Source organism: Lynx rufus, unplaced genomic scaffold (assembly GCF_022079265.1).
Source record: "Lynx rufus isolate CCGP_SWC_20201006 ecotype Redwood Valley unplaced genomic scaffold, mLynRuf1.p SCAF_26, whole genome shotgun sequence".
NCBI classification, from domain to species: domain Eukaryota; kingdom Metazoa; phylum Chordata; class Mammalia; order Carnivora; family Felidae; genus Lynx; species Lynx rufus.
The window spans coordinates 6,841,410-6,867,245 of NW_025814841.1; the positions used below are offsets into that span (position 1 = coordinate 6,841,410).

The following is a 25,836-nucleotide window of genomic DNA, read 5'->3' on the forward strand; positions in this document are numbered from 1 at the left end:
GGAAAAGGAGCTATTTATATCTAAATATAATTTTATATTGTAAAAGAATTTGAAACTGTATTATCCTAAGCATTTTTAAACTTGGTGCTTATAAGATTCTTAGAGGGATGTGTTTTATTTCAGTTACATAAATTTAAATGGAACCAAATTATTGTGCTTGTCATTTGGGATTAGTCAAAAATAGGAAACCTAGATTTCTTCTTTTTTTGTGTTTGTTTTGTTTTTTTTTTAAACTAGAAAGCTAGTATTTTATACCCCCATGTAATTATGCTAGGTCATAAATAATTCCACTTAATTTTCTCATATATAAATTTCCTCATTTATTCCACAAAGTGAGCTTAATATAATCAGATAATTGTATGCCTAAAACAGGGATAGAAATAAGCATGTTTGCATTAATTTACTCTTCAAAAACTAACATTTTCCGGCTAATGGAGAACTAGGGATAAATATTTAACCTGAATCCTAGTTATCAGTATTCTTTAAAAAAAATTTTTTTTTAATGTTTATTTTTTTTATTTTTTATTTTTTTTTTTTATTTTTAGGACAGAGAGAGACAGAGCATGAACGGGGGAGGGGCAGAGAGAGAGGGAGACACAGAATCGGAAACAGGCTCCAGGCTCCGAGCCATCAGCCCAGAGCCTGACGCGGGGCTCGAACTCACGGACCGCGAGATCGTGACCTGGCTGAAGTCGGACGCTTAACCGACTGCGCCACCCAGGCGCCCCTTTAATGTTTATTTTTGAGAGCTAGAAAGAGACACAGAGTGTGAGCAGGGTAGGGGCAGAGAGTGGGGAGACAGAATCTGAAGCAGGCTCCAGGCTCCGAGCTGTCAGCACAGAACCGTGAGATCATGATCTGAGCCAAAGTCTGACGCTTAACCGACTGAGCCACTCAGGTGCCCCTGTCAGTATCCTTTTAAAATAATTTATGGTGATTCTTACACTGATTTTTTTTTTTTTTTGGCTTTTAATGAATTCAAAGAAAGGGAAAAAACCTCATTCCTAAGTATGAAAATTCTTTTAGAGTCATTTCTTTAGTGTAGTCATTATTATGTTTTACAGTGGTTACAGTTATAATTTTTTTCATTAGTCCATCAGGTTGTACTTTTTGGGGGAAGAAACCCTGGAGCCGAAAGAAGAAGATATTGTGGCAGCTGGGGACACTTGTTGGTGCTCCTGTAGGAATTGCTTTAATAGCTGGCATTGCTATCCCTGCAATGATTATTGGCATTCCTGTCTATGTGGGCCGTAAGGTAAAATGCTTGATTCCTTATTAGTTTAATATCTTATTCTAAATCTTTAGGATTAAGGTTGATGATTTTTGTTTTGCCTTTTATTTGTTTTGAAAGATCATTTTTAGTATTTTCAGTATAAAACTACTTTATTTTTCATAAAATAATAAATTTTCAGCATTCAGCAAACTCATACGAATGCATAGAAAGTAGACTTGCTTTGGGGCACCTGGGCGGCTCAGTCAGTTGAACATCTGACTTCAGCTAGGTCGTGAACTTGCAGTTCATGAGTTCGAGCCAGAGCCTGGAGCCTGCTTTGGATTCTGTGTCTCCCTCTCTGTTCCTCCTCTGCTCACACTCTGTCTCTCTCTCTCAAAAATAAATGAAGATTAAAAATTTTTTTTTAAAAAGTAGACTTGCTTTGAAATTACCTGAATCTGAAAACTTGAGTACATTTGTATTATAAACCTTTCTAACTTTAAGTGTAAAGTATTGAAGGACACACCTGATAATTTTCGCATGGATGTATATCCTTGTAAAGTCAGGTCTAGAAAAAGTTAATGGCTAAAAAACACATGCTCTCAAGGCAAAGAATAATTAGCCAGTTCCTGAATTATTTTGAACTTTAGTTCAAAGCTTTTATTTTCTTAGATTACTGCTATTACTAAATATGCTGTTTTGTAGATTATAACAATCTTTTGAAGGTCCAAACACCAATAATTACCAGTGAGTGGCCTGTGAATGATGAATTATATTTCATTAGCTATTCAATAATTCTTTTTTGAAAAGTTAAAGGGATAATTTGTGAAGTGGCTAAGAAGTCACTTAGGGGCTAATAGAAAATCAGAATTGAGAAGTAACTATAGAAGGTATCTAATTGCAGAATAGAGCAGAGGCATATAGCCCTTACTGTGTGCTGGGTGTTTTACGTACTTTGACTCCTTTTAAACTCACAGAAATTTATGTGTTAGAATATTGAGGTTTAGGAAAGTTTGAGTTACACAAACAGAAGCAGAGCTAGGATGTAAACACAGATACATTCTTTATGTAAGAATCCTGATAAATTCTTCTAGCCATTTGGGCACTTCAGTAATGGGGGAAACACCAACTCCTGAAGCAGCCCATTCTGTTGCCTGTTATCTGTAATTGTTAATGTTGAGTCAGAATCTGTTTCCCTTTGAATTGTTTCATTAAATTCCAGTTAAGACTTTTGGGGCCAAACTCAAGACAAAGCTGATCCTTTTCCATATAACAGGCACATTTTTAAATATTCAACATATATTACTTTTATAATCAGAAAAATAACAATACATACTATTTTTTTAAAAAATTAGCTTTGGGACCAAGGATAAACATAGATACTTATGAGCCAAATGTTTATTATGGAAGGTTTTAAGTAACTAAGCTTGTTTAAAGTGTCCCATACATAATAGCTGATTATAATAATTTTTCATGTAATTATCCAAAGCAAGCCTTTGCTAAAAACAAAACTGTTTATTCAGATACTTAGAAATAGAAGTAGAAGGTAAATAGAGACTGTTGTACTGCACACACTTACAAATAATTTATAGAGGAGGGATTATTTACCTCATTGTTCAAGTCTTAGGTGCAGTTACCAGTCTCCTTTTTTCAAACATCTACAAGTTGATGAATTAGTTTTCCATTGAAACAATTTTCTCTGCGGTATTTGGGGATACAAACCAGCCCAGGCAAACCTATTAAGTTGAAAAGTACCTAAAAGTTTAGTCTTTATTTGCAATAACAAATAGAAAATGTGGCACAAAATAGTAAAATAGAAAAAATTAAGTTGAACCAGAAGTAGTGTGATATGATCACTGTAATTAAACATGAGTGCTTAAGGATGAAAAGTTTTCTGGAGGGTTCCTGTTTACTCAGTTTTTAGTTTTGGCTTTATTCTGCTTCAGTGCTGTTTTTCAGGAATGGTAGTTGGGAGAGGAGCAAGAATTAGCTGCAGTACTGAAGGGTAATGAAAGATACCTTTGGGAGGTAGCTGCAGGGACTGTTGAGGCAATTATAGAGGCCCATTCCATAGGAACATATAGTCAATGCTGGGAAACAAGATTCTGACTAGGAAATAGGAATATTTCTTGTCCCACACATGCTTCTCCCACCTCCCCACCCCAGCTTTCTCACTGTTTAATATATTTCACAAGACTCATTGTACTTTATAGCCTTCAAAATAACCATATAATAATAATAGATTATTTTATTAAACCTCACTTGTAATATTGTTCATAAGTCAAGTATCTTATGTTAGAGACTACTTGCACACTTTTGAAGGCTGTTGTGAATCTCTATTGAAACCGGAGAAATGTACTTATTAGCTTTAGCCCTTGCAAATCACGAGACCAAAGATACTGAGCTGTTTTTGTTTTGTTTTTTAATGTTTATTCGTTTTTGAGAGAGACACACACAGAGCATGAGCAGGGGAGGGGCAGAGAGAGGGAGACACAGAATCGGAAGCAGGCTCCAGGCTCTGAGCTGTCAGCTCAGAACCCCACATGGGGCTTGAACTCACAAACTGTGAGATCATGACCTGAGCTGAGGTCAGACACTTAACCAACTGAGCCACTCAGGCATCCCAGATACTGAGCTGTTTCTTGAAGTTCATATATCTCCCAAGCCACTTTCAATGTGATATTAAATTCTATTTATTACTACTTATATTGTATACAAAGATGCTAAGTAGATCTAACTTCTGTCCCCTGGCAGCAGCATTCTCTTTTTTCCCTCTTTCACCTTTTTACTTTGAGCTATAAATGGGACCCCAGGATTCTGAGTCATTTGATAATATTTTTCTTTATAAAAAGGAATCTAAGTGACTTATTTAGTGGTGTTTGCTTATTCATACTGCTTGTTAAAGGTTAATTTTTTTAAAAAAATGGGGCAGGGGGAGCTGCCTGGCTGGCTCAGTTGGTTAAGCGTCTGACATCGGCTCAGGTCATGATCTCACGATTCATGGGTTTGAGCCCCGCATCGGGCTATGTGCTGACACCTCAGAGCCTGGAGCCTGCTTTGGATTCTGTGTCTGTCTCTGTGTCCCTCCTCGGCTCACGTTCTCTGTCTCTCTCTCTCAAAATAAATAAATAAACATTTAAAAAAAAAAAAGTTGTAGAAATCTCCCCTAGAAGCCAACTTTTACCATTTAGGGATGTTTATTTAGAAACCTGTGAAATGCTAAATTTCTTAGGAGTAATCCTATTTGTAAATATCTAATTCATAACTGTGTTGAAAATAATATTCTTAATTTCTTCTTTGCTCAAAACATGATTTTAACTATTCTTGAATAAGATTATACATTTACTCAAGACTATTTAAAAGTAAACACAAAGTAAAATCTATTAAATCACTGTCTTTTTGAAGCAAATTATTAATAAGGAGTAAACTATGTGTAAGAATGTGGTTTAAGAACATTAAAACATTTGTCTTCAATTAGGACACTTAAGTGAATGAAATTATAAAAGAAATCACTTTAAATTACTATCAAATGTATGTCTAGACTTTCATTTAAATTAAATACGTAATGTGTTTTTAAATCTTCACCTCGTTTTTATTTTTAATTCAAGATTCACAACCGATACGAAGGCAAGGACGTTTCAAAGCACAAACGGAATTTGGCCATAACAGGTGGTGTAACATTGTCTGTAATAGTATCTCCAGTTGTAGCTGCAGTAACTGTAGGTAAGAAAATGCTTAAAAATACAATAATCTCAAGTTTTAAGTTTTGTGGAAGGATTGAAAGCATTATATTTTTTTTTTTAAATATAATTTACTGTCAAATTGGTTTCCATACAACACCCAGTGCTCATCCCAACGATAATTACTTTTGTATTTAAGGACAATTTAAACTGAGCCTACAGAAAACCTCTCATTGAGTAATTGTATTGGTTAAAAGTATTATAGACTCAAGAGCCTAGCATTAGGATAATTGGTAAATTCTTAGTGGCTTATTCCCTCCCTCACCCCATACAATTTGAAGACTTGGCACTTAAAAAGGTTGACATCTTTTTTCACCTCATGAGTGTCACCTGAAAGATTCGGAGCTTTGAATTTGTTTGTTCCCCTTATCAGCTGGGTAAATCCACTTTGGGCAAGAGTTGGAGAGCAACAGCACTTTTCTCCTGTATATTTTCTCTTGAAAAGGCTTTCTAAAAAGTCATGTTTCTATGATTTATTTTTTGCCTTCTAATGACTAATTTAATTCCTCTTTAGGTATTGGTGTTCCTATCATGTTAGCCTATGTCTATGGTGTTGTTCCAATTTCTCTCTGTCGAAGCGGAGGTTGTGGAGTCTCAGCAGGCAATGGAAAAGGAGTCAGGATTGAATTTGATGATGAAAATGATATAAATGTTGGTGGAACTAATACAGCTGTAGGTAAGTCCTTTAAGCAAAGGAAGAAAATGTACTTATTAATAGTTTATGTTAGGGGATAGATAACATGTAAATTAGAATTTCCATTGCCTTCTTTTCCAGAGGCCTAATAGCATTCATCCAGAAGTATATCATTGAAATACTGCCTAGGAAAGGTGAATGGATGAAAACGGGTGGAAGGGTTCTGGGTACCTAACCTACACTGGAAATGTAACGTCTTAGAAGTTCTAGACTTTCAGTCTTCAGTTTTGCTTAAAATATTACAAGTCAGTAAGGATAGGATATGAAGAGAAAGGTAGTTCATAAAAGAAGAAATGCAGATGGCCAGTGAATAGAGAATATCTTCAACCCACTGTTATTCAAAGAAATATGAATTAACTAGAGAATGAAAAGGCCCTCATAGACTACCAGTAGGAGTAAAACCTTAAAAAATGTGCATGTTCTATATTCCAGCAATTCTTCTTATAGAAATTTGTCTTCAGGAAATAATTAGGCAGAAGTACAAAGATAATATACACTTTCTTACCTCCCATTCTGTCTTGAACTCACTCCAAATGTATTTGGACCCTTCCACTCTAGGGTTTTATCTCTACCACTCCACTAAAGCAGAGTCATGAGTGACCTCCATGTTACCAGATATAATGGTCACCTTTTGGGTTTTATCTTAATATACCAGTACACCTGACATGGTAGACCATGCCCTCCTTCTTGAAATATTTTCTTATCTTCCGGGAAACCTTTTCTCATCTCATCATATCTCCTGGCTACTTCTTCTCAGTCTTCATCTACACCCGCTGCATTATAATCTCCTCTATTAAATAATATGTAGACTGACGACTCATAAATTTGTGTCTAGGCTGGAACTCTCCTTTGAACTTCACATTTGTACATCTAACTCTCCTCTTTAATCTACACTTGAATATCTAACAAGAATTTCAAGGTTAACTTGTCTGCAACCAAATTCTTCACTCTAAGACGTGTTCTCTCAGTCATCATCCTCACCTCATTAAGTAGCCTCTCCATTCTTGCTGTTGCTTGGGCCAAAAACCTTCACTTACAGTGACTCCTCCTTTTCCCTTCTTACCCTACATCAGATCCATCAGCAGATTCTGGTGCTTCCTTCAATATTTAGCTATAATCCAACCATTTCTTACCCTCACCACCACTATTCCATTAGTCCAAGCTACTATCCTCTTCTTGGTCTATTGTAATAGCTTCTTTAGCTCATCCATCATCTTATCTTCCACTCACTATTCCACAGTGTAGCCATAGTGATAACTTGTGAAACATAAATCAGATCATGTCTTTCTTGTGCTCAGAACTCTGCTAGTGCTTCCAACTGTGCCGGAGGAAAAATCCACAATCCCTACCATGGCCTGTACAGCTCCACTCCACATGATCTGTCCTAGGCTGCATCTCTGAACTTCTTTCTTGTCACTCTCCTATCTTATACCATCCCTCCTTCGTGTTTTTGAGGATGCCAAGTACACCTTTACTTGTAGACTTTTAAACTTGCAGTTCTCTCTGCCTGGAATAGTTTTCTCCCCTGGTATCAGATCTTATAATAGCTTACAGACAGTTGGATCTGTAGGACATATCTAGAAATCAGCTCCTGGCCCATTTTCTTGACCTGGAGAATAATAAGTGGTTTAAATGGAACCTTGTTGGAAACTCACATATTTGCCTCCAAAGTCAGCTAACTTTTTCAACCGTCACATTTTTCACAGAATTCCTAAATCATCTGGATTTTCTAAAAAGTGCTGACCACTTTTTTGGGAAGGGGTGGGATTTTAAGCCAATTTTGCCTTAAAGGGAAAAATTTGATTCCTTAAAAGCACTTATCACAATTTGTAATAACTTTTTTGTTTACTTGGTTTCCTAAGGATAAGGGCTATATGTGTCTTCTTTGTTACTGTATTTTTAGCACCCAGAACATAGTAGGTACTTGCTTTGATCATATTTATTTGTTTCTATTAGCATACAAAAATCCTAGTATTTTTAATCCTAAAAAAAAAAAGGAGAAAACCAGTTTCTCCTCTCCCATTTCTTCTCATTCCTCATTTATTTTTTTTTCTTTCTTGAGTATAGTTGACACACAGTACTACACTAATTTCAAGTATGCAACATAGTGATTCAACAAGTTTCTGCATTATACTATGCTCACCACAAGTGTAGCGACCGTCTGTTCCCATACAGTTCTATTATGGCAAAAAGTGGTGACAGTTTAATACTGAGAGTTAGTCCTTAATCTGTTTTTAAACTCTGAGATACTTCTCTTTCCCTTTACCCCATAGTTACTTATTCCTGACTCCAGATGTCTTTTCTGTTCCTGTGTATGTTTTATAATAAAACGTCCTATCTGAAATCATAGAGGAATTTAAGAAGAGGAAAACTAATAATCACACTTATTTAATTTCTTTGAAATATTTGCATTTAGACACAACTTCAGTAGCAGAAGCAAGACACAACCCTAGCATAGGGGAGGGAAGTGTTGGTGGTCTGACTGGCAGTTTGAGCGCGAGTGGAAGCCACATGGATCGAATAGGAGCCATTCGAGACAACTTGAGTGAAACGGCCAGTACCATGGCTCTGGCTGGAGCCAGTATAACAGGGAGTCTGTCAGGAAGTGCCATGGTAAACTGTTTTAACAGGTAAGAGAAGTGTGCTTAGTTTTCTGTTTGCCTTCTGTTAACTACAAGTTATTCATTAAATAAGAATTTTGAATGATTATGTCATTATGTAATCAATATGATGATTACATATAACCGGGCTGTGTCAGAGTTGAAAATGGTAATATTAAAAATGAATCTTAGTGGTGAACAGGAGGTTTTTACTTATTTGAATTTTCTGTCATAATAGTATAGACCCATGGTATGGTAAAAGCCAAGTCTATGGCATAGCATTCTGCCAGTTTTTTCACTGCACTTGTCACATCTGATGTTATGAATCAGTGCTAGAGCTGCTTTGGTAGGCACAGTAAAGGAAATACTTAAGCCTGGACCTTACCTCTCAAGACAGCAGCAGCTGGATGTTAGAAAAAGAGACATTGGGTTAAGGCCTAGGGGAGCAGGAGGAATCAGGATATGTGGGAGTGTGTGAACTGAGGCCAGGGTAGTCTTGTCCACCTGAATCCTTTTGTATATTTATGTTTATTTCATTCTCACCAAGTCTTTTACCAACAGCCATACAGATAAGTAGGAGAAATGTAAAGCATTTTTATCTTCCTTTGTTTCTTTTCTAATTCAGTATTCTTTACTTCTGTTTATTAGCTTTTTTAATGTAAGAAAGTATACATGAATTAAAAGATAAATTGGTCATATTTATCTTGTTTTTAGGTAGCTTGCTTTTGAACACAACTCTTAAGTTATTATTATGTCATTTTTAAAGAATCAGATATTTTATAGGCTCTTTAAAAAAAATTTTTTTAAAGCTTATCTATTTATTTTGTGTGCAAGAGAGTGAAAACTAGCAGGGGAGGGGCAGAGAGAGAAGGGCACAGAGGATCCAAAGTGGGCTCCATGCTGACAGCAGAGAGCTTGATGTGGGGCCCAAACTCATGAACCATGAGATGATGACCTGAGCTGAAGTCGGGTGCTTAACCAACTGAGCCACCCAGGTGCCCCAGGATCTTTTTTTTTTTTTAGTTTATTTATTTTGAGAGAGAGCTAGCAAGTGGGGGAGGGGCAGAGAGGGAGGGAGAGAGAATCCCCAGCAGGCTCTGCACCATTAATGTAGAGCTCGTCGATGTGGGGCTCAAGCTCGTGAACTGTGGGATCATGACCTGAGCCAGAATCAAGAGAGTCAGATAGTTAACTGAGCCACCCAGGCACCCCAAAAGTCAAATTGGTTGTATTTATCTTATTTTCAGGTAGGTTGCTTTTAAATACAAACTCTTAAGTTGTAGTGGTGTTTATTATTATGTCTTTTTTAAAGAATCAGGTCAAATTCATAGGATCATTTTTAATATATAGATGCTCATGATTTTTTGATTCATTGTTCTGTCAAGTAGAATGGCTTTTAGTGTATTCAGATTTTGTTTCACACTCAAACATGGCCAGCATATTTAATTAAAATCCTTTATGTCCTTTTTGTGTTATTCTGTTAGTATCTTACTTGGCAGACAGCTAATTTTTCCTATTTTATTTGGATGGCTGGTACTGTTCCGTGTGCTGCAGTAGAATTTAAATAATCAAATAAAAGGAGGCTAAAAAAATGCTGGTAGCTGTTTCTAAAATAGTTTCTTAATTCCTAGGGATTCTTAATGGAATTATTTGAAGATATGTATTATAGTAGTCTGATATTACATGTAATTTCAGTTTTTATCTCCTCCCTGCTTTTTAAGGTTGGAAGTACAAGCAGACGTACAGAAAGAACGGTACAGTCTAAGTGGAGAATCTGGCACAGTCAGCTTGGGAACAGTTAGTGATAATGCCAGCACCAAAGCAATGGCAGGATCTATTCTGAATTCCTACATCCCGTTGGACAAGTAAGGAAAGAACTGTTATAAAGTTAAAGATTTTTTTCTTTAATTTTTTAATGTTTATTCTTGAGAGAGAGACAGAGCACAAGTGGGGGAGGGGCAGAGAAAGAGGGAGACCTAGAATCCAAAGCAGGCTCCAGGCTCTGAGCTGTCAGCACAAAGCCTGATACGGGGCTCGAACCCATGACCTGATCATGAAATCATGACCTGAGCCGAGGTCAGACGCTCAACTGACTGAGCCACCCAGGTGCCCCAAAAGTTAAAGTATTTTTTAAATTAATTTTAAAAGAATTATTCCTATCATTAGGCAAAACTATCATAAATAGTGGTTACCAACTATTGGGTTCTCTGGGAAAAGCAAATGAAGAGATGTCCAGAGTAGGCAAATCCATAGAGACAGAAAGTATATTAGGTGTTGTCGGGGTGGGAAGACAGGCAGTGGAAGTGGATACAGAGTTGCTTGTGGGAGTGATGAAAATGTTGTGAAGTTAGGTGGTGGTGTGATGGTTGTACAACTCTGTGAATACACTAGAGAACATTGAATTGTGTGCTTTAAACAGGAATTTTGTGATATGTAAATTACATCTCAATAAAGCTATTCTGAAAAAAAATGGAGAAGGTAACATAGTACCTGGAACAGCATAAGCAATAAATGTAGCTATTTCTGTTTTTTTTTTAATTAAAGCATTAATGTAAATATAGTCCTATTATTTCAAGTAATTTTTTTAAAATTTTTTAATGTTTTTTTATTTATTTTTGAGACAGAGAGAGACAGAGCATGAATGGGGGAGGATCAGAGAGAGAGGGAGACACAGAATCTGAAACAGGCTCCAGGCTCTGAGCTGTCAGCACAGAGCCCGACACGGGGCTTGACCTCACAGACCATGAGATCATGACCTGAGCCGAAGTCGGATGCCTAACCGACTGAGCCACCCAGGCGCCCCTCAAGTAATTTTTTAATAGAACTTGTCCGACATCAATTTGTTCTGACAGCTTTTATGTAGTCTTTGAATTTTTCACCCCCTTTGCTGTTAACCTGAATCAAAATAAAAGGAAGTTAGAAATTTGTTTATATTTGTTACTCTTGTGTTCCAGAGAAGGCAACAGTCTGGAGGTGCAAGTAGATATTGAATCAAAGCCATCTAAATTCAGGCACAACAGCGGAAGTAGTAGCGTGGAGGATGGCAGCGCCGCTCGGAGTCATCCTGGTGGTTCATCCAGTGGCTTGCCTGAAGGTAAATCCGGTGCCACCAAGTGGTCCAAAGAAGCAACAGCAGGAAAGAAAGCAAAAAGTGGTAAATTGAGGAAAAAGAGTACCATGAAGATAAATGAGACCAGAGAGGACATGGATGCACAGTTGTTAGAACAGCAAAGCACGAACTCAAGTGAATTTGAGGCTCCATCCCTGAGTGACAGTATGCCATCTGTAGCGGATTCGCACTCTAGTCATTTTTCTGAATTTAGTTGTTCTGACCTAGAAAGCATGAAAACTTCTTGTAGTCATGGTTCCAATGATTATCATGCCCGCTTTGCTACCGTTAACATTCTTCCTGAGGTAGAAAATGACCGTCTGGAAAATTCTCCACATCAGTGTAGCATCTCTGTGCTTACCAAAACTGCTTCGTGTTCAGAAGTTCCACAGTTGAATCATATTGCTGAAGAACATGGTAACAATGGAATAAAACCCAATGTTGATTTATATTTTGGTGATGCACTAAAAGAAACAAATAATAACCACTCACATCAGACAATGGAATTAAAAGTTGCAATTCAGACTGAAATTTAGGCCTATAAATGCTGCAAATTAATTACCACTGAACAACCTTGTTTGGAGCTGGTTGAACTACATGTGACTACTTTAAGTTTCAAGTTACCAGCAAATGCCAGGTTGCATAATCTAATGCAGATACATTTTCTGTGTTCAGCAAAGCATTGTGTTTCATGTGGATCTTAATTACCAAACTATGAAATGAAGGCTTTAAAAAGTGCATTATTGTAAGGACAATAATTCTTAAGAGAAGTATGTTTTGTGTGTTCACCACAAAACAATGCTTGAAGCACATACTGTGTATTTAGATAGAAATTTGGCTTAATTTATAATCAGTATAAAGTACTAATGCAATTAGAAACATTCTTATGAAGAAAACTTGAGGCTTAGGGGTAAGTGGTTAGTGACATTTTATTGAAACCACTAAAGGATACTGTTTAAAGAACTTTGCAGGTTACTCTCAGTATATGATCCTCTTTGTAACATTTCTATTCATAACTGAGCATAAATTTCATTTTTTTTCTTCATATGCAATGTGGATATATAAAGCTTAATGCAGCCCATTTGCTACCATTTGGATACTTAGACACTCTGAGCAAGATTGTGGCAGTTTTTGCACAACTTTGAAATAGAAATACCTGGTACTCTCTATATCTTGCATCTTGCTGTTGCCATCTTAGAAGCAAAGCGTAAAAGTAGGTAATTAAGTATACTGACAGCACCAAATAAGATCTATAAAACTACAAAATACAATTCCATTAGTTTATAAGTATTACAAAAAAGTCACCTTCTACCAAGGGGACGTTTGCACCCCATTGATTCTTGGTGCCTTTGGAATAGACTGGATTTTAAGGGCCTAGTTGTTTGAAGATTTTGCTATATTGTTTTCCATAGTGTCCTCTCTAGCCACTTTGGATTATGTAGACAAATACAAGATAGATAAACATGATTAATAATAACAATGCTGAAAAAGTATTAGCCTACCAAAGACACACTCAGGCTTCAGTGATTACATAACCTCAGTTTTTAACACATGCATATCTTCTCTGATCATGAGCTCAAAGCACGGTGCAGAGTTTGTACCAAGTACTGAGGAGGGGATCCGTGTATGGCTGGCTTTACTTTCTTTTGCTTTTGTTTATGGAGGGTGGTCAGCTGACATAAACAGAAGTTGGCCAAAATACTGCCTATACTGTTAATTCACTTATATAAAACAGGTTAACCTCAATGATAGCAGTTGAAATGTTCCATCTTAAGTGTTTCTGTTAAGTATTACCATTATGGTGCTACTGAGCGTTTTCTTTTGATAAAAAGAAAAATGCCCTGGGCTGCAGTCTTCTTCCATCACTTGTTCTCACCAGGTCCATTAATATGCTTATAACACTAGTGCCAGTTATTTTATTTGATAATGCTTATTATGGTATTTGTATATTTGTTTGCATTCCAATTTTGTTCAACAGTGAGTGTGTAAACTGCATACATTAAATAAATGTAAATACTAATGTATTGCTGCCTTATGGTTCGTTTGCAAGTGTTTTTATAAGAACAAGAATACTTATTTGCTATATGGCAGGTATTTATAGATCTTGCAAGCTATTGAGATGATTCTGTATCCTAGTCTCAGCCCAAAAGGAAGCATCTGCTGAAATTCTCAACAAACAATGTTAGAAACTGTCCTTTCTTCATGTCTGATACTTGCCTTTCCTCTAGAAAGAAGCTGCTTTATTCATCAACATATTTTATTTTTTAAAGTGAATTGGTTGGAAAGTAAATAGATCCATCATTAAATTGTGAAAAGATAAGTATTATAAATCCTCATCTTAACAGAAAAGTAAAAAGATCTTAAAAGACTATTCTAAGATTTTCTCTGGCAACATAAGACCATGAAACTAGAGCCATTTAAATTTAAGCTAGTAATTGTAATCAAATGCTTTCCCTCCTCGTAGCCTCTAAAAATGCATTGGTAATTGTTTAAATTTCCTGTTACATAGTTAATAATGAAACTAATATGTATGCATATGTTGCCCACCTTCTTGACATTTCTGTGAAAGACCGAAGATTAAATGGAAAGTGAAATGAGTTTTGGAGGAATACGGCAAAAGTGGTGCCACGTAGGAGGTCAGTGCATTCAGTGTACCTCATTCCACTTCTGGTTGTGCCCTCAACAAGTACTGCCCCAGTCTCACTTGAAAAAATGGTCTAAACCTTTCCACTGGTTTCAGAAGTTCCTTCATCCCCCCACGGATCCTTCACACTTGGATTAATTTAGGACCAAGCCAAATTCCCCTGGAGCTCAATTCTGAGAACACGAGAATACTCCAGGGTTCAAGCAGGCCTAAACTCACCAAAATCTTTGTAAGACCATTTGTAGTTTGCTTTTTTTTAAGGCCTACAGGGGAAAAGTCACAGAGTAGTGAGAGAGAAGAATACAAAGATTATAATGGCATTACTCTACTGTTCGTTATGTAGACCACCAGTTTACTGGGATTCTCTTAAATATACAAATTCCCAGCCTCAGAGCACTGAATCTGCTTTTATGGAAAATTTACACAGTCCATCACTATTATTTTCACTGCAAATTGAGTTAATTTGTAAATATGTAAGACTTTCCACAGCATATTGTCTAGTTAAATGTGAACTTTGACCACCAAAGGATAAAATACATGTTGAAAACCATCATAGCTATTAATTCCTACATGAGCAAAATACCTAACCTCCTGTTCTCTGATCGTTTTGCCTTTATAGCCAGAGTCATTAGGATTCTCAGGGCTACGTCTTATATGGTTCCTTTTAATAGGCTTGTTTTATTTATTTCCCTTATTGAAGCATGAGTTATCATTGCTAAAAGCCAATGTTTACATACTGGTGGGTTTTGAATGCTCAGAATAGTATTGTAAACTTGGGGAGAGTTACAGTGTTTTGGTAACCATCATTTAATAGATGAATAGTGAAAGGGAGTTTGCAGGTTTTAAATTTAGTTCAAATTTAATCATTGTATTTCATATGCTAGTCAGAATTTTTGGGATTCCTGCCAATTTATTCAACTAAGTAACAAAGTAGACTGGAGATACAGCATTGTATCAGACACCGTGGCTTCAATGACCTTATACTATAGTTGGGGGAGAGAGACATGAAAAACATACACATAGCTTAAAATGGTGTCAGATGATGGGTGTTATGAAAAACATGAAGTGTGGAATAAAGGGACTAGAGGTATTGGGTAGTGCTGTTTTATACAGAGCATTTCTGCTTAGATAACATTAGTGTAAAGATCTAAAAGATCCAAACCAAATGGATGAGCATTGCAGAAAGAGATCTTCTCCCAGGTGAGTTAATGGACTATTTAGACATCAGTCTTGGTATTTGACATCTAGTAAGACAAATCTGCCACCTTGTTTTTCTTGGAGAGTGTGTTGACTATTCTTGACACTTTACATTTCCATAACCACTTTAGAGTAACGTTGAATTCCGCCAGTTTTAGTTGGGATTACATTGGGTCTATAATTATCCCTGTGGAGGTCTTTTGTGTGTTCTGTTAAATTTTATTCCTGGGGAACTTTATATTTTCTTCAATGCCATTTTCTGTTTGTTACTGATAGTATATATAAATACAGCTGATTTTTGTGTAATTTCATATCTAGGGAATATAACTTTTAATTCCAGTAGTTAAGCTTCTTTGACATTTCTGTGTACACAGTCGTCATGTGTGAATAATTTATTTTTTTATCTAACATTTTTACAGTGCTCTGAATTGTCCAACACTTTCTACATACTTTTAAAATATTAACTTATTTATTCTTCAGACAACTCTCTGAAGGAGGTATTTATTGTCCCCGTTTTATAGATGAGGAAACAGAGGCACAGAGTTAAGTATTTTGTCCAGGGTGACATGGCTGGTAAGTGGCAAAGCCAGGATTCAAACGGTTTTGTTTCTTCCCCTTTGATCTTTCTATCATGTATTTCTTTTTCTGGCTCATTTGCACTGGCTAGGACTTCAAGTGTAAGGTGCTGAATAACAACCATTAAGTATGATATTTGTGTGGATAAATTTGTAGATGCCCTTTATCAAGTTTATTAAGTTGTCTTTTAGTTTGCCAATAGTTTTTACCTTGAGAAATATGTTGAATTTTATTGACTGCTATTGGAAGGGACATCTGTCATATAATTGTGATTTATTCCTTTAAGGGTTAATATGGTTATGGTTAATATGGTTAAAATATGAACTTGATTTTTCAAATATTATACAAACCTTCTGGGATAAACTTCAGTATCAGAGTGCATAGGATTGGAATTATATCTTTTCTGAATGTTTGGTAAAAATTGTTGTTAAGGCTATCTGGGCATTGTGAATTATTTTTTAATATTATAGAAAATGAGATTTTCAGGGGCGCCTGGGTGGCGCAGTCGGTTAAGCGTCCGACTTCAGCCAGGTCACGATCTCGCGGTCCGTGAGTTCGAGCCCCGCGTCGGGCTCTGGGCTGATGGCTCAGAGCCTGGAGCCTGTTTCCGATTCTGTGTCTCCCTCTCTCTCTGCCCCTCCCCCGTTCATGCTCTGTCTCTCTCTGTCCCAAAAATAAATAAATGTTGAAAAAAAAAAAAATTTAGAAAATGAGATTTTCAGCTTGAGAAGCAGTTCATCTTTATCGATATAACATGAGCAGTAAGGAGTGGCAGGCTTTCTTCTGTAAGAGTTTACTAATCCTAGAATCTGTGAATTTTTCTGGCTCTATGGTAATGACAGTTTTGCTTTTATTGTTTTTCTTTCCAGCCTTTTGCCTAATAATTGGAACACCTATTTCAACTACCTTTTATCCAGCATGGAGGAGGTAAAACTTAGATGCTTCATAGCACAGGTATACCAAGTACCTCCAAATTCTGAATTCAGAATACTGGGACAAGAGAAATCTTAGAAAGAAAGAAACTATAGGCTCTTGAGGATAAGGACCATGTCTTCTTTTTCCTATAAGTTATGTACTAATAAGTACTTTATATTTGAAAAGGAGATTGAGGATAAGCTTGCTATGATGGGACAGAATAACTGAGCAGCGGCAATGAGAATGTTTGTGGGCCTAGGCCTCAGAGTTGGTACCAGTCTCTTCATTACATTGTTAGAACAAGTTTTTGGAAACAAAGACAGTGACTGAAAAAGCAGTCACCTTTAATAAGGTTTTATATCACGTACGTTCATAAATGTAGGTGTATGACAGCCACTATGATGAAATTTGGAAGTTTTGCGTTCGTGAGCAAACAGCCAAGAAAGAATTCTTGAGACATTTTTGGTGCAAAAAGGTGATTTTATTTTAGCACAGGGACAGGACCCGTGGGGAGAAGGAGCTGCACTAGGGTTGTGAGGAGTGACTGATTATATACTTTGTGGAGGGAATGGAGATAGAGATAAAGTAAGTTTCTAAGATACTTTGAAACAGGGTTTCAGGACCTTGAGGGGCAGCTGCTGTTAAAGTCATTTTTAGTTTTTAATAAAACATGAAGGCAGCCGTGATTTCTTTGAGGAAGGCACACTCTGCATGTTTCTCGTGTCTGTCTGTGGGCTGCAAGCTGCAAGGAGATTTGCAGCTCTCCTGCCTTTTTTCCCTCATCAACTGGAACAGCATTTTTCAGGGTTGGTTTAGCCAAGGCATTTTAATTTTGCTTTTGGGGGCTTTTTGTTGTATTGTCATTTATTATAGGAAATATGATACTTTAGCTGGATAAAGAAATTTGTTGATTTAGAGAGGTAATGTGCAAACATGTTTCAGAGAATGCACAGAAAAGAATTTACTTTCCCTTTCAGCCCTTTTTTCCCTTCTTTCCCTTTATTCTTTGCTCCACCTTTTCTCAGCCCCTCCTTTCTACATTACCTTCCCCCCATAACCCCTGCAAAGGAGCAAGTATGTATGATAGCATAGTTTTCTCCATGTTACATGGTCATGCACAATGCATATATACATTGATCATTTTCTTGATTTTCTCAATATCTTACAGAAATTAGTCCAAGTCAACTGGTACAGCTCCAGCTCATTCTTTTTAATGGCTGCATATGATGGGCATTCTCTTTGGCTCTCTTGTTTCCCACCCGGCCCCACTCCTCTACAAAAGTGTGCAGGCAGCCCCTCATGTAAGTCCTTATTTTCTGGTAGTTTTAATTATGGGAGATAGTTTCATGGATTTCCGATGTCTAGGTTGCAAAGTCTATGTAGTTTTAAATTTAATAAGGTTATCAAATTCCCTTTTTTAAAAAAGGCCATCAATATTTACAGTTCCACTAACAATAGATGAGTCTCCTTTCCCCTGCGTTCAACGAATAGTAAATATTAGAGCTTTATAGTTTTTACAAGACTATTTGGCATAAAGTAATATGTATTATTTGATTTTATGTTTATGTATCCCTGGTCACTAGTGAATTTGTATATCTTTTTGTAGGAGGAGAATTGGTGGTATTTGATGTACTGTTTTCTAAACTGACTTTTATATCTTTTGCCTGTTTTTGGAGGGGGTTTTCTCTTTATTCAGTTTGAAAGGGATCTTTATCATAGCTATTATATATTTACAGTTATTATAATTATCTATGCATTATATATAACTATTAGTTTTTTGTTACAGGTTATATTTTTGTCCAAGTCTATTATTTGGCCATTTGCTTTATTAACTTTTTTTGCTGCACATGTTATAAACAATGTAGAATTTTATTAGGTTGAATCTTTCTTTTCTTTTAAGTTTATTTGTTTATTTTGATAGAGCGCACATGCACAAGCAGGGAGGAGCAGAGAGGGAGAGAGAGAATCCCAAGCAGGCTCGGCACTGTTAGCATGGAGCCAATGTGGGGCTTGAACTCACAAACCATAAGAACATGACCTGAGCTGAAATCAAGAGTCGGATGCTCAACAGACTGAGCCACCCAGGTGCCCCTGCCGTGCATTTTATTTTAAACTTATTTGGAATGTTTCTAGACTATAAAGATAAGTTGCAAAGATAGTTCAGAGGCTTCTCATACACACTTTTCTCTCTCTCTCTGTCTCACACACACACACACACACAAACACACACACACAATTTTGCTATATGAAAGTTCTATTATCTAATTCTATATTTCAGAACTTCCTGTCATAGTTAAGGTCTCCTTTGCTCCTAAATTATACTTACAGCCTCCTAGGTTTCTTGGAAGATTTTTTTTTTTTTAATGTTTATTTTGAGACCGGAAGCATGCAGGCCGGGGAGACGCAGAGAGAGGGGGAGAGAAAGAATCCCAAGCAGGCTCTGTACTGTCAGTGCAGAGCCCAGAGCCTGACACAGGGCTTGATTTCACAAACTGTGAGATGGTGACCTGAGCTGAAATCAAGAGTTGAACACTTAACCAGCTGAGCCACCCAGGCGCCCCCTCTTGTGAGATTTTTAAATTTTTTACGTTTGCTTTAATCTGTCTTGAATTTGTTTACTATAATGTAGAAGTCCAATCTTATTTTCTTCCAATGGAAAGCTGTTTTTGTGAAGGCACTGTTTTTTAAATAATCGATCCTTTCCCACTGATCTGAATGCGACCTCTCTATTGGAATTTCTAGATTGCTACCAGAAAGCCTGCTGGGATTTTTATTGTGATTCCATTGAATTTATAGATCCATTTGGGGGAAATAGGCATCTTAACCATAGTGAATCTTTTGATTCATGAACATGGCTTATCCATTTATTATTAAGTTTTTAAATTTCTTTCAATAGTGCTTTATAGTTTTCAGTATACGGATATTTTTTTAAATCTCAATTTCTGATTGTTACTATTATACAGAAATACAATTGATTTTTGTAGATTGTTCTTGAATCCTACAAACTTGTAAGTCATTTATTAGCTCTAAAGAGTTTTAGTACAGCCATAGGATTTTTCTACATAGACAATCATGTCTCTGCAAATAGTTTTATATCCTTCTTTCCAATCTAGATGCCATTAGCAACATTTTTTTATTTTTTTGGACCTATTGACTTAAATCTCTAGTAAGATATTAAATAGGACTGGTAAAAGAGACATCCTTACCTTGTTTCCAGTCTAAGTAGTCTTCCATCTTCACCTTTTATTCCTTTTGGTAAAATCTTGACAAGCTTAAAGGGGTGGCCAGTTTGGATTGATTGGAGGACCCCAGAGTTTGCCTGTAAGTTATTATTTGAATTGAGTGGTTTGCTTTTTTTTTTCCTTCAATTTTAAAAATTGAGATACAGTTCACATATTGTAACATTTTTAATGTGTAAAATTCAGTAATGTTTAGTATATTCACAAAGTTATACAACCATAACCATTACCTAATACTAGAACATTTTCATGACCCCAAAAAGAAACCCTGTATCCACTAGCAACCAGTTCCCATCTCCCCAGTGGTCCCCCCACGACCCCCATCCCTCATGGTCTTCTTAGCTCCTGGCAACCACTAAAGCTACTTTCTGTTTGAATAGATTTGTCCATTCTGGGCATTTCACATAAAATTTATATAATATGTGGCTTTTTATGTATGGCTTCTTTTCACTTAGTGTTTTCAAGGTTCATCTATGGAGTAGTATATATCAGTACTTCATGCTTTTTATGGGTGAATAATAATATTTTGTATGGTTATAACACATTTTTGTTTATCATCAGTTGATAGACCAGTGGGTTCTCACATTTTTGGCTATTATAAATGATATCAACATGTGTGTACAGGATTTTGTGTGAACATGTTTTCAGTTTTCTTGGGTATAATACTAGGAGTGGAATTGTTGGGTCATATGGTAACACTGTTTAACTTTTTGGAGAACTGCCAAACTCTTCCAAAGCAACCGCATCATTTTGCATTCCCATCAGCAATATGTATACTTCCTAATTCTTCCACATCCTTGTCAACATTTGTTATTATCTGTCTGGTTTTTTTTTGTCTGTTTTATTATAACCATTCTAGTTGAATCTTTGCCCTTGTCTTCACACACATATGAATTAGGATTAAAATTGTTCCTCCCAACCCACTGATTAATTATAGTAAATATTTGGTCCTGTTTTCAGGTAAGAAGCTGACATAGAAGAGATCAAATGTAAGGTAGCCAGTAAGGTTCAATTTTTAGTAGTTTTTGGATTTGACAGGTCACTATTTAAACCCTAAGGAAAAACAGAAAACCAGGTCAGTTTGGTTCCTGAGTTTCCTGTCTGGCTTCTACCTGCTACACAATGAAGCTTCCAGCAGCAGAGTTATTATTACTAGGTTTGTATTGCTTTCTGATATTGAAAATTCCGCAGAAGAGTAATTTAATCATACTGAACTCTTTCTTCTCATCCACCCAAGTCTGTTCAAAAACCTGGCTTAGACTTTGCTTTCTCCTGAAAACGTTCTTGATTTATTCCTCTTGGCCCTTGTAATAACTTTGACACTCAAACATTGCGTTGCTTTTGTTTCCCCTACTAGAGCTTCTGGAACTTGGTTTTGTTTCTTCCAAATTAGTCATAAGCTCATTAAAATCAGAAACTGTCCTTTTTACTTATCCTCCACAATACTTTATTCAGAGGGTCTTGAGTAGTTTAGTTCACTTACAATGTTTGTGCAACTCAGGTATTAGTAATTGCACAACTTGCCTTCTGGCATATTGGGTTGTATATTCCAACTTGCCTAAGAATTAGAAGAGATACTTTAAAAGTTAAGTTCCCAGCCCCTTGGACTCAAGATTCTCAAGCAATTCTGAGCAAATATTCTAAGAACCACTGTTTGAGAAATATTTAGAAGAGCATTATAAATTTGTCAATAATAGGAACTTCTCTAATCTGAATTTTGTTAACCAGAGCACCTTTTTAGGGCAGTGTCCTCTAGATTCATTTATTGAACATTTACTAAGCACCCACCAGCCTATGCCAAACTCTGAATATGCAACTGTTTGTGTTGACATACCTCAAAACAGTGACAGGTTGGAAAAGAAAGATGCATGTTGTTAGATTCTCTGCTGCTCAACCTGTGGAGTAATTTCTTGACTTTGTCATGACTAATTCCCAGGAGATAGTAACAGATATCCAAGGCTAGTCACTTCTCTGGCTGTATTGTTTCTATTGGAGGGGTCTTAATGTATATCTCTTACCCAGTAAGTGAATAATGAACGTGTCCATAATACTTTTTTTAATGTAACATTGTGTCCATAATACTTGAAAAGAGCTCTCTTTTTCTAGCAACATAGATGAGATATGCATATGGGAAGAGAGCAATTATAAACATGGAAGGAAAGATAAAAGTACTAAGTACCGCCAGGTATTTTACATAAACTACATCATACTACAACCCTGAATGGTAGGAAGATATCCCTCCTCATTTTGCAGATGAGGAACCTAAAATCCTTGAGATTATACAGAGTTTTATATGAGCTCATTACTCCTGAGTATCAGAGTTAGGATTTAATTCCAGGTTTATGCTCTAAAGTAGTTTCCCAGAGAAAAAGAGAAGAGACAGCTGTGAGAGTCTCTTATACTCTTTATCTCCTGCTTGTTTTCCATTGATCTTTGTACCATCGATTAACTTTCAACCATCTCTTTACTTTGACGTGTGGCAAAAGGCATCAAAACCTATGAACTTGAAGAAATTCAATACATTCTGGAGACAAATATCCCTTGTGTGGAGACCTGAGAGGCAGGACTTCTGCGTTGGTTTTTGGGGGTCCTTGTGGTCTAAGTGGTGGCAACTGGCTGAGAGAGTAAAACACATTCCAAACGTGAACATACTTTGCTACATCTTGTTCCTAGATGGCAAATAGTATATTAGAAAAACAAGTATAAAACATATCTTTGAAATCGCTTTAAAATAATGATCTGTAACTCATGATTAATTATTCTGTTTGCACACAAATACCATCAGCCCTTAATACTTTTCCTGAGAAGTCCTCTAGTGAAGAGCACATTTCCAACAGTGAGGCGCCACAAGTTGGTCACGTGAAGGGAGTTTTCACCAAAATGCATTTAAGAAGTGGAAATGAAAGTTTTCCTGACAAACAGCAGATTCTCAATCTGTCCATCATGTTGCAGTGTCAACTTACAGAGCCCTTGGCATTCTGAGATCTTGCTCATGAAGAAGGTGCTCTCTGAAATTGCCTGGATACGTTATTGATCATTCTGAGCAACTCAGAACCAGAGTAGCCATTTTAGATTCAGTCTTGTAGCTGCCCTTAAGGCTTTGCCGCTTTACCTTTCAAGTTTCCCCTCCTTTGCCCACAATCTCAGCATAAGAGCAAAACCAGTACAGTCACGGTTCACCAGCATTTCAGACTGCATAATATTCTGTTGTGTTCTTATTTGGACTTCAATGTAAATGGAGTAGAGTTAGATGAGGATCTCTCTTAAAAAAAAAAAACCTCTTCAGGCCACAGTGTAACCCAGTTTTATGACAAAGAAAAAGCTTCTGGATCTGATAAATGTTGTTGGCAGTAGTTTGAATAGTGTTGGGAGATAGAGGCCAAATTTCTTTCAAAAAAGGAAATTTGGGAGGTAGGAAAGAAAAATGGAAGAAGTTATCTATTTTTGAAAATATGGTGTAGGAAAGGATGGAAACTTGGGAGATTGAGAGGACTTTAAGTGAGGTAGAGTTGAGTGGGTTTGGAGACTGAGAGGAAGGCTGTAATTGAAAGAGAAATATGCAAAAGATGGATTTATTCTGGGAGGAAAGCCCTTGAAGAGAGGAGAGGATAGCATGAGGGATCAGCACTAGAAAGGAGGGGGAAAATTACTTTCTAAAAGAGAAGGAACAGGGAAAATCTGGTCATTAGTCAAAAGGGGAGTAGATTGGAGCAGTTAGATGAGATGGCCTCAGTTGTTTCAGTTAAGGTCAGGTAGCTGAGCATGATCACAGATCAAAACACAAAAACAGTGGTTAAAACTATAGTAGAGCTATGCATACGGCACTATGAGAAAACAAAGATCACTTAACTCAGCCAAGGCAGGTGAGGAAAAGCCTCTGGGAGAGGACATTTGAACTGGATTTTAAAGGATGCCTAGGAATTAGCTTTGTGGTTTTGGGAAGTAAGAAGGAAGAGAGAAGAGCAGGGAAACGTCTGGTGCAAAAGCAGTCGATGTTGAGTGAATGTGCCCTCTCTGGGTAATAAAACAGTTTGCCTGAATGAATATTGGATGCGGAGATTGAAAGAGCCAGAAAGGTCTAGGAGGAATCTGAAGTTTCTAGCTTAGGCCAGAGTATGAATGCTGGTATCTTTCACCAAGATAAAGAACAAGTGAAACCTAAGTTTGAGGGAACAAAGAGTTCAGTTTGGGGCATTATTACACTTGAGGTGTCTATGAGGCATTCATGTGGAGATGAACAGTGTGAAGTTGGTTTTACGGATTGAGAGATCAGGAAAGACTATACAGAAACAGATCCAAGTCTTTGGATACAATTTTAAACAATCCAAAAGTCTTAGTGGCTTAACAAAAAAAAAGGATTATTTCTCATTCATGCTATCTGTCCAATGCAGACTGGTAGGAATCCGCTTCAGACCAACACTCAAAAAATCAGGCTGATGATGGAGCTGTCGTCTTGTTACAACCCACTAACTGGAATGTGAGGCCTTTCTCAGTCACTGTAGCAAGGGTGAAGACCATGCAGGGCCTGTACTAGCTGTTGTGTACTTGGGCCCAGAAGGGACACATCACTTCTACCTCTACTCTGTTGGCAGGATTTGTCATGTGTCCCTAACCAATCACAGAGTTTGAGAAGTCCCATCTTGTGTATGCCGAGAAGGGGAAGAAAACCAGGCAACGCCTGACTCACAGAGGAACCACATCTGTAACTAAAACTCTATTTCTACCATTTTATATGCAGCATACAGCTTTCTGTTTTATCCAACTATCATTCCTTCAGGCCTATCACATAGACATTCTGCTCCTCTAAGATGAAGAGTACACGTAGTTCCCTAAACACGCCCTGTTATTTCACACTTGCGTTCAACATGCACCTTCGATGTGCATCTGGATGCCTTTGTGTCTCCTCTTTCCTCTGCCTGGCACACCCTCTTCTCATCCAAATGACAAACTCAGGCTGCACAGTTATCTCCTTAAAACCTATCTTAACCTCACAGGCAGTACTGGGCATTTCTCTTGCTCTACATGATCACTATTACATCTCTATTGGTTTAACAAGATTGGTAGTTTATATGTTCATTGCCTCTACAAGCTGTAACTTAAAGACCAGGCACCTTACTAATTATTCCATTATGTTTAATATTTTCCATTAAACAGCATAAGTTCAAAGACTTGAATCTTGGATCAACTACTTGCAATATTTGTAACCCTTGTTAATTTACAGGGATTTAATATACATTTTCTGTGTTTGATTTTTTCTGTGCCATAGTTTCCTCATCTATAACAGAGTTGTTATAAGAATTAAATTAGTGTGTAATAAACTATACACAGGCCTAGCACAAAGCTCAAAACCAAGTATGGTAGTTTTTTTTTAATTGAAATGTTTGACATATTGTGTAAATTTAAGGTGTACATAACTGATTTGGTACACTTATATATTGTACTGCTAGGTAGCATCTTTATCACCTCACATAATTATTTCTTTTCTGTGGTGGGAATAATTAAGATCAGTCTCTTAGCAAGTTTGATGCTTATAATATTGTCTACAGTCATTATGCTGTGCATTAGTTCTCTACGACTTAGCTGATCTTCTAGTGCTAGTTCGTTCACGTAAACATCTCTCCTGTTCCCCCAACCTGGTAGTTCTACGTAGTAACTATTATTTTTCTATTTTTAGGAGTTTGGCTTTAAGATTCCACATAAAAGTGATATCATACAGTATTTGTCTCTGACTTATGTCACTCAGCATGTCCTCAAGGTCTAGCCATGTTGTCACAAATGGCAGGATTTCCTTCTTGTGACTGAATAACATTGCATTGTCTGTTGTGTATGGGTATGTATAATCTTTATCCATTCATCAGTTGACGGGCATAAACTGTTTCCATATCGTGGCTGTTGTGAATAATGCTACA

The 25,836-nt window shown here is 36.8% G+C and overlaps 1 protein-coding gene across 3 annotated transcripts in view; it reads left to right on the forward strand.

Moving 5' to 3' along the window:
• Window positions 1-13,380, forward strand: part of RNF19A (ring finger protein 19A, RBR E3 ubiquitin protein ligase) — a 56,611-nt gene extending 43,231 nt beyond the window's left edge. For all 3 annotated transcript variants that reach the window (XM_047088873.1, XM_047088874.1, XM_047088875.1), the window contains exons 5-10: window positions 1,093-1,255; window positions 4,822-4,936; window positions 5,468-5,629; window positions 8,064-8,277; window positions 9,969-10,112; window positions 11,202-13,380. In XM_047088873.1, coding sequence (XP_046944829.1) covers window positions 1,093-1,255; window positions 4,822-4,936; window positions 5,468-5,629; window positions 8,064-8,277; window positions 9,969-10,112; window positions 11,202-11,892 — 1,489 coding nt within the window. In that variant the 3' untranslated portion in view covers window positions 11,893-13,380. The remainder of the gene's footprint in view (window positions 1-1,092; window positions 1,256-4,821; window positions 4,937-5,467; window positions 5,630-8,063; window positions 8,278-9,968; window positions 10,113-11,201) is intronic.
• The last annotated feature ends 12,456 nt before the right edge of the window (window positions 13,381-25,836 follow it).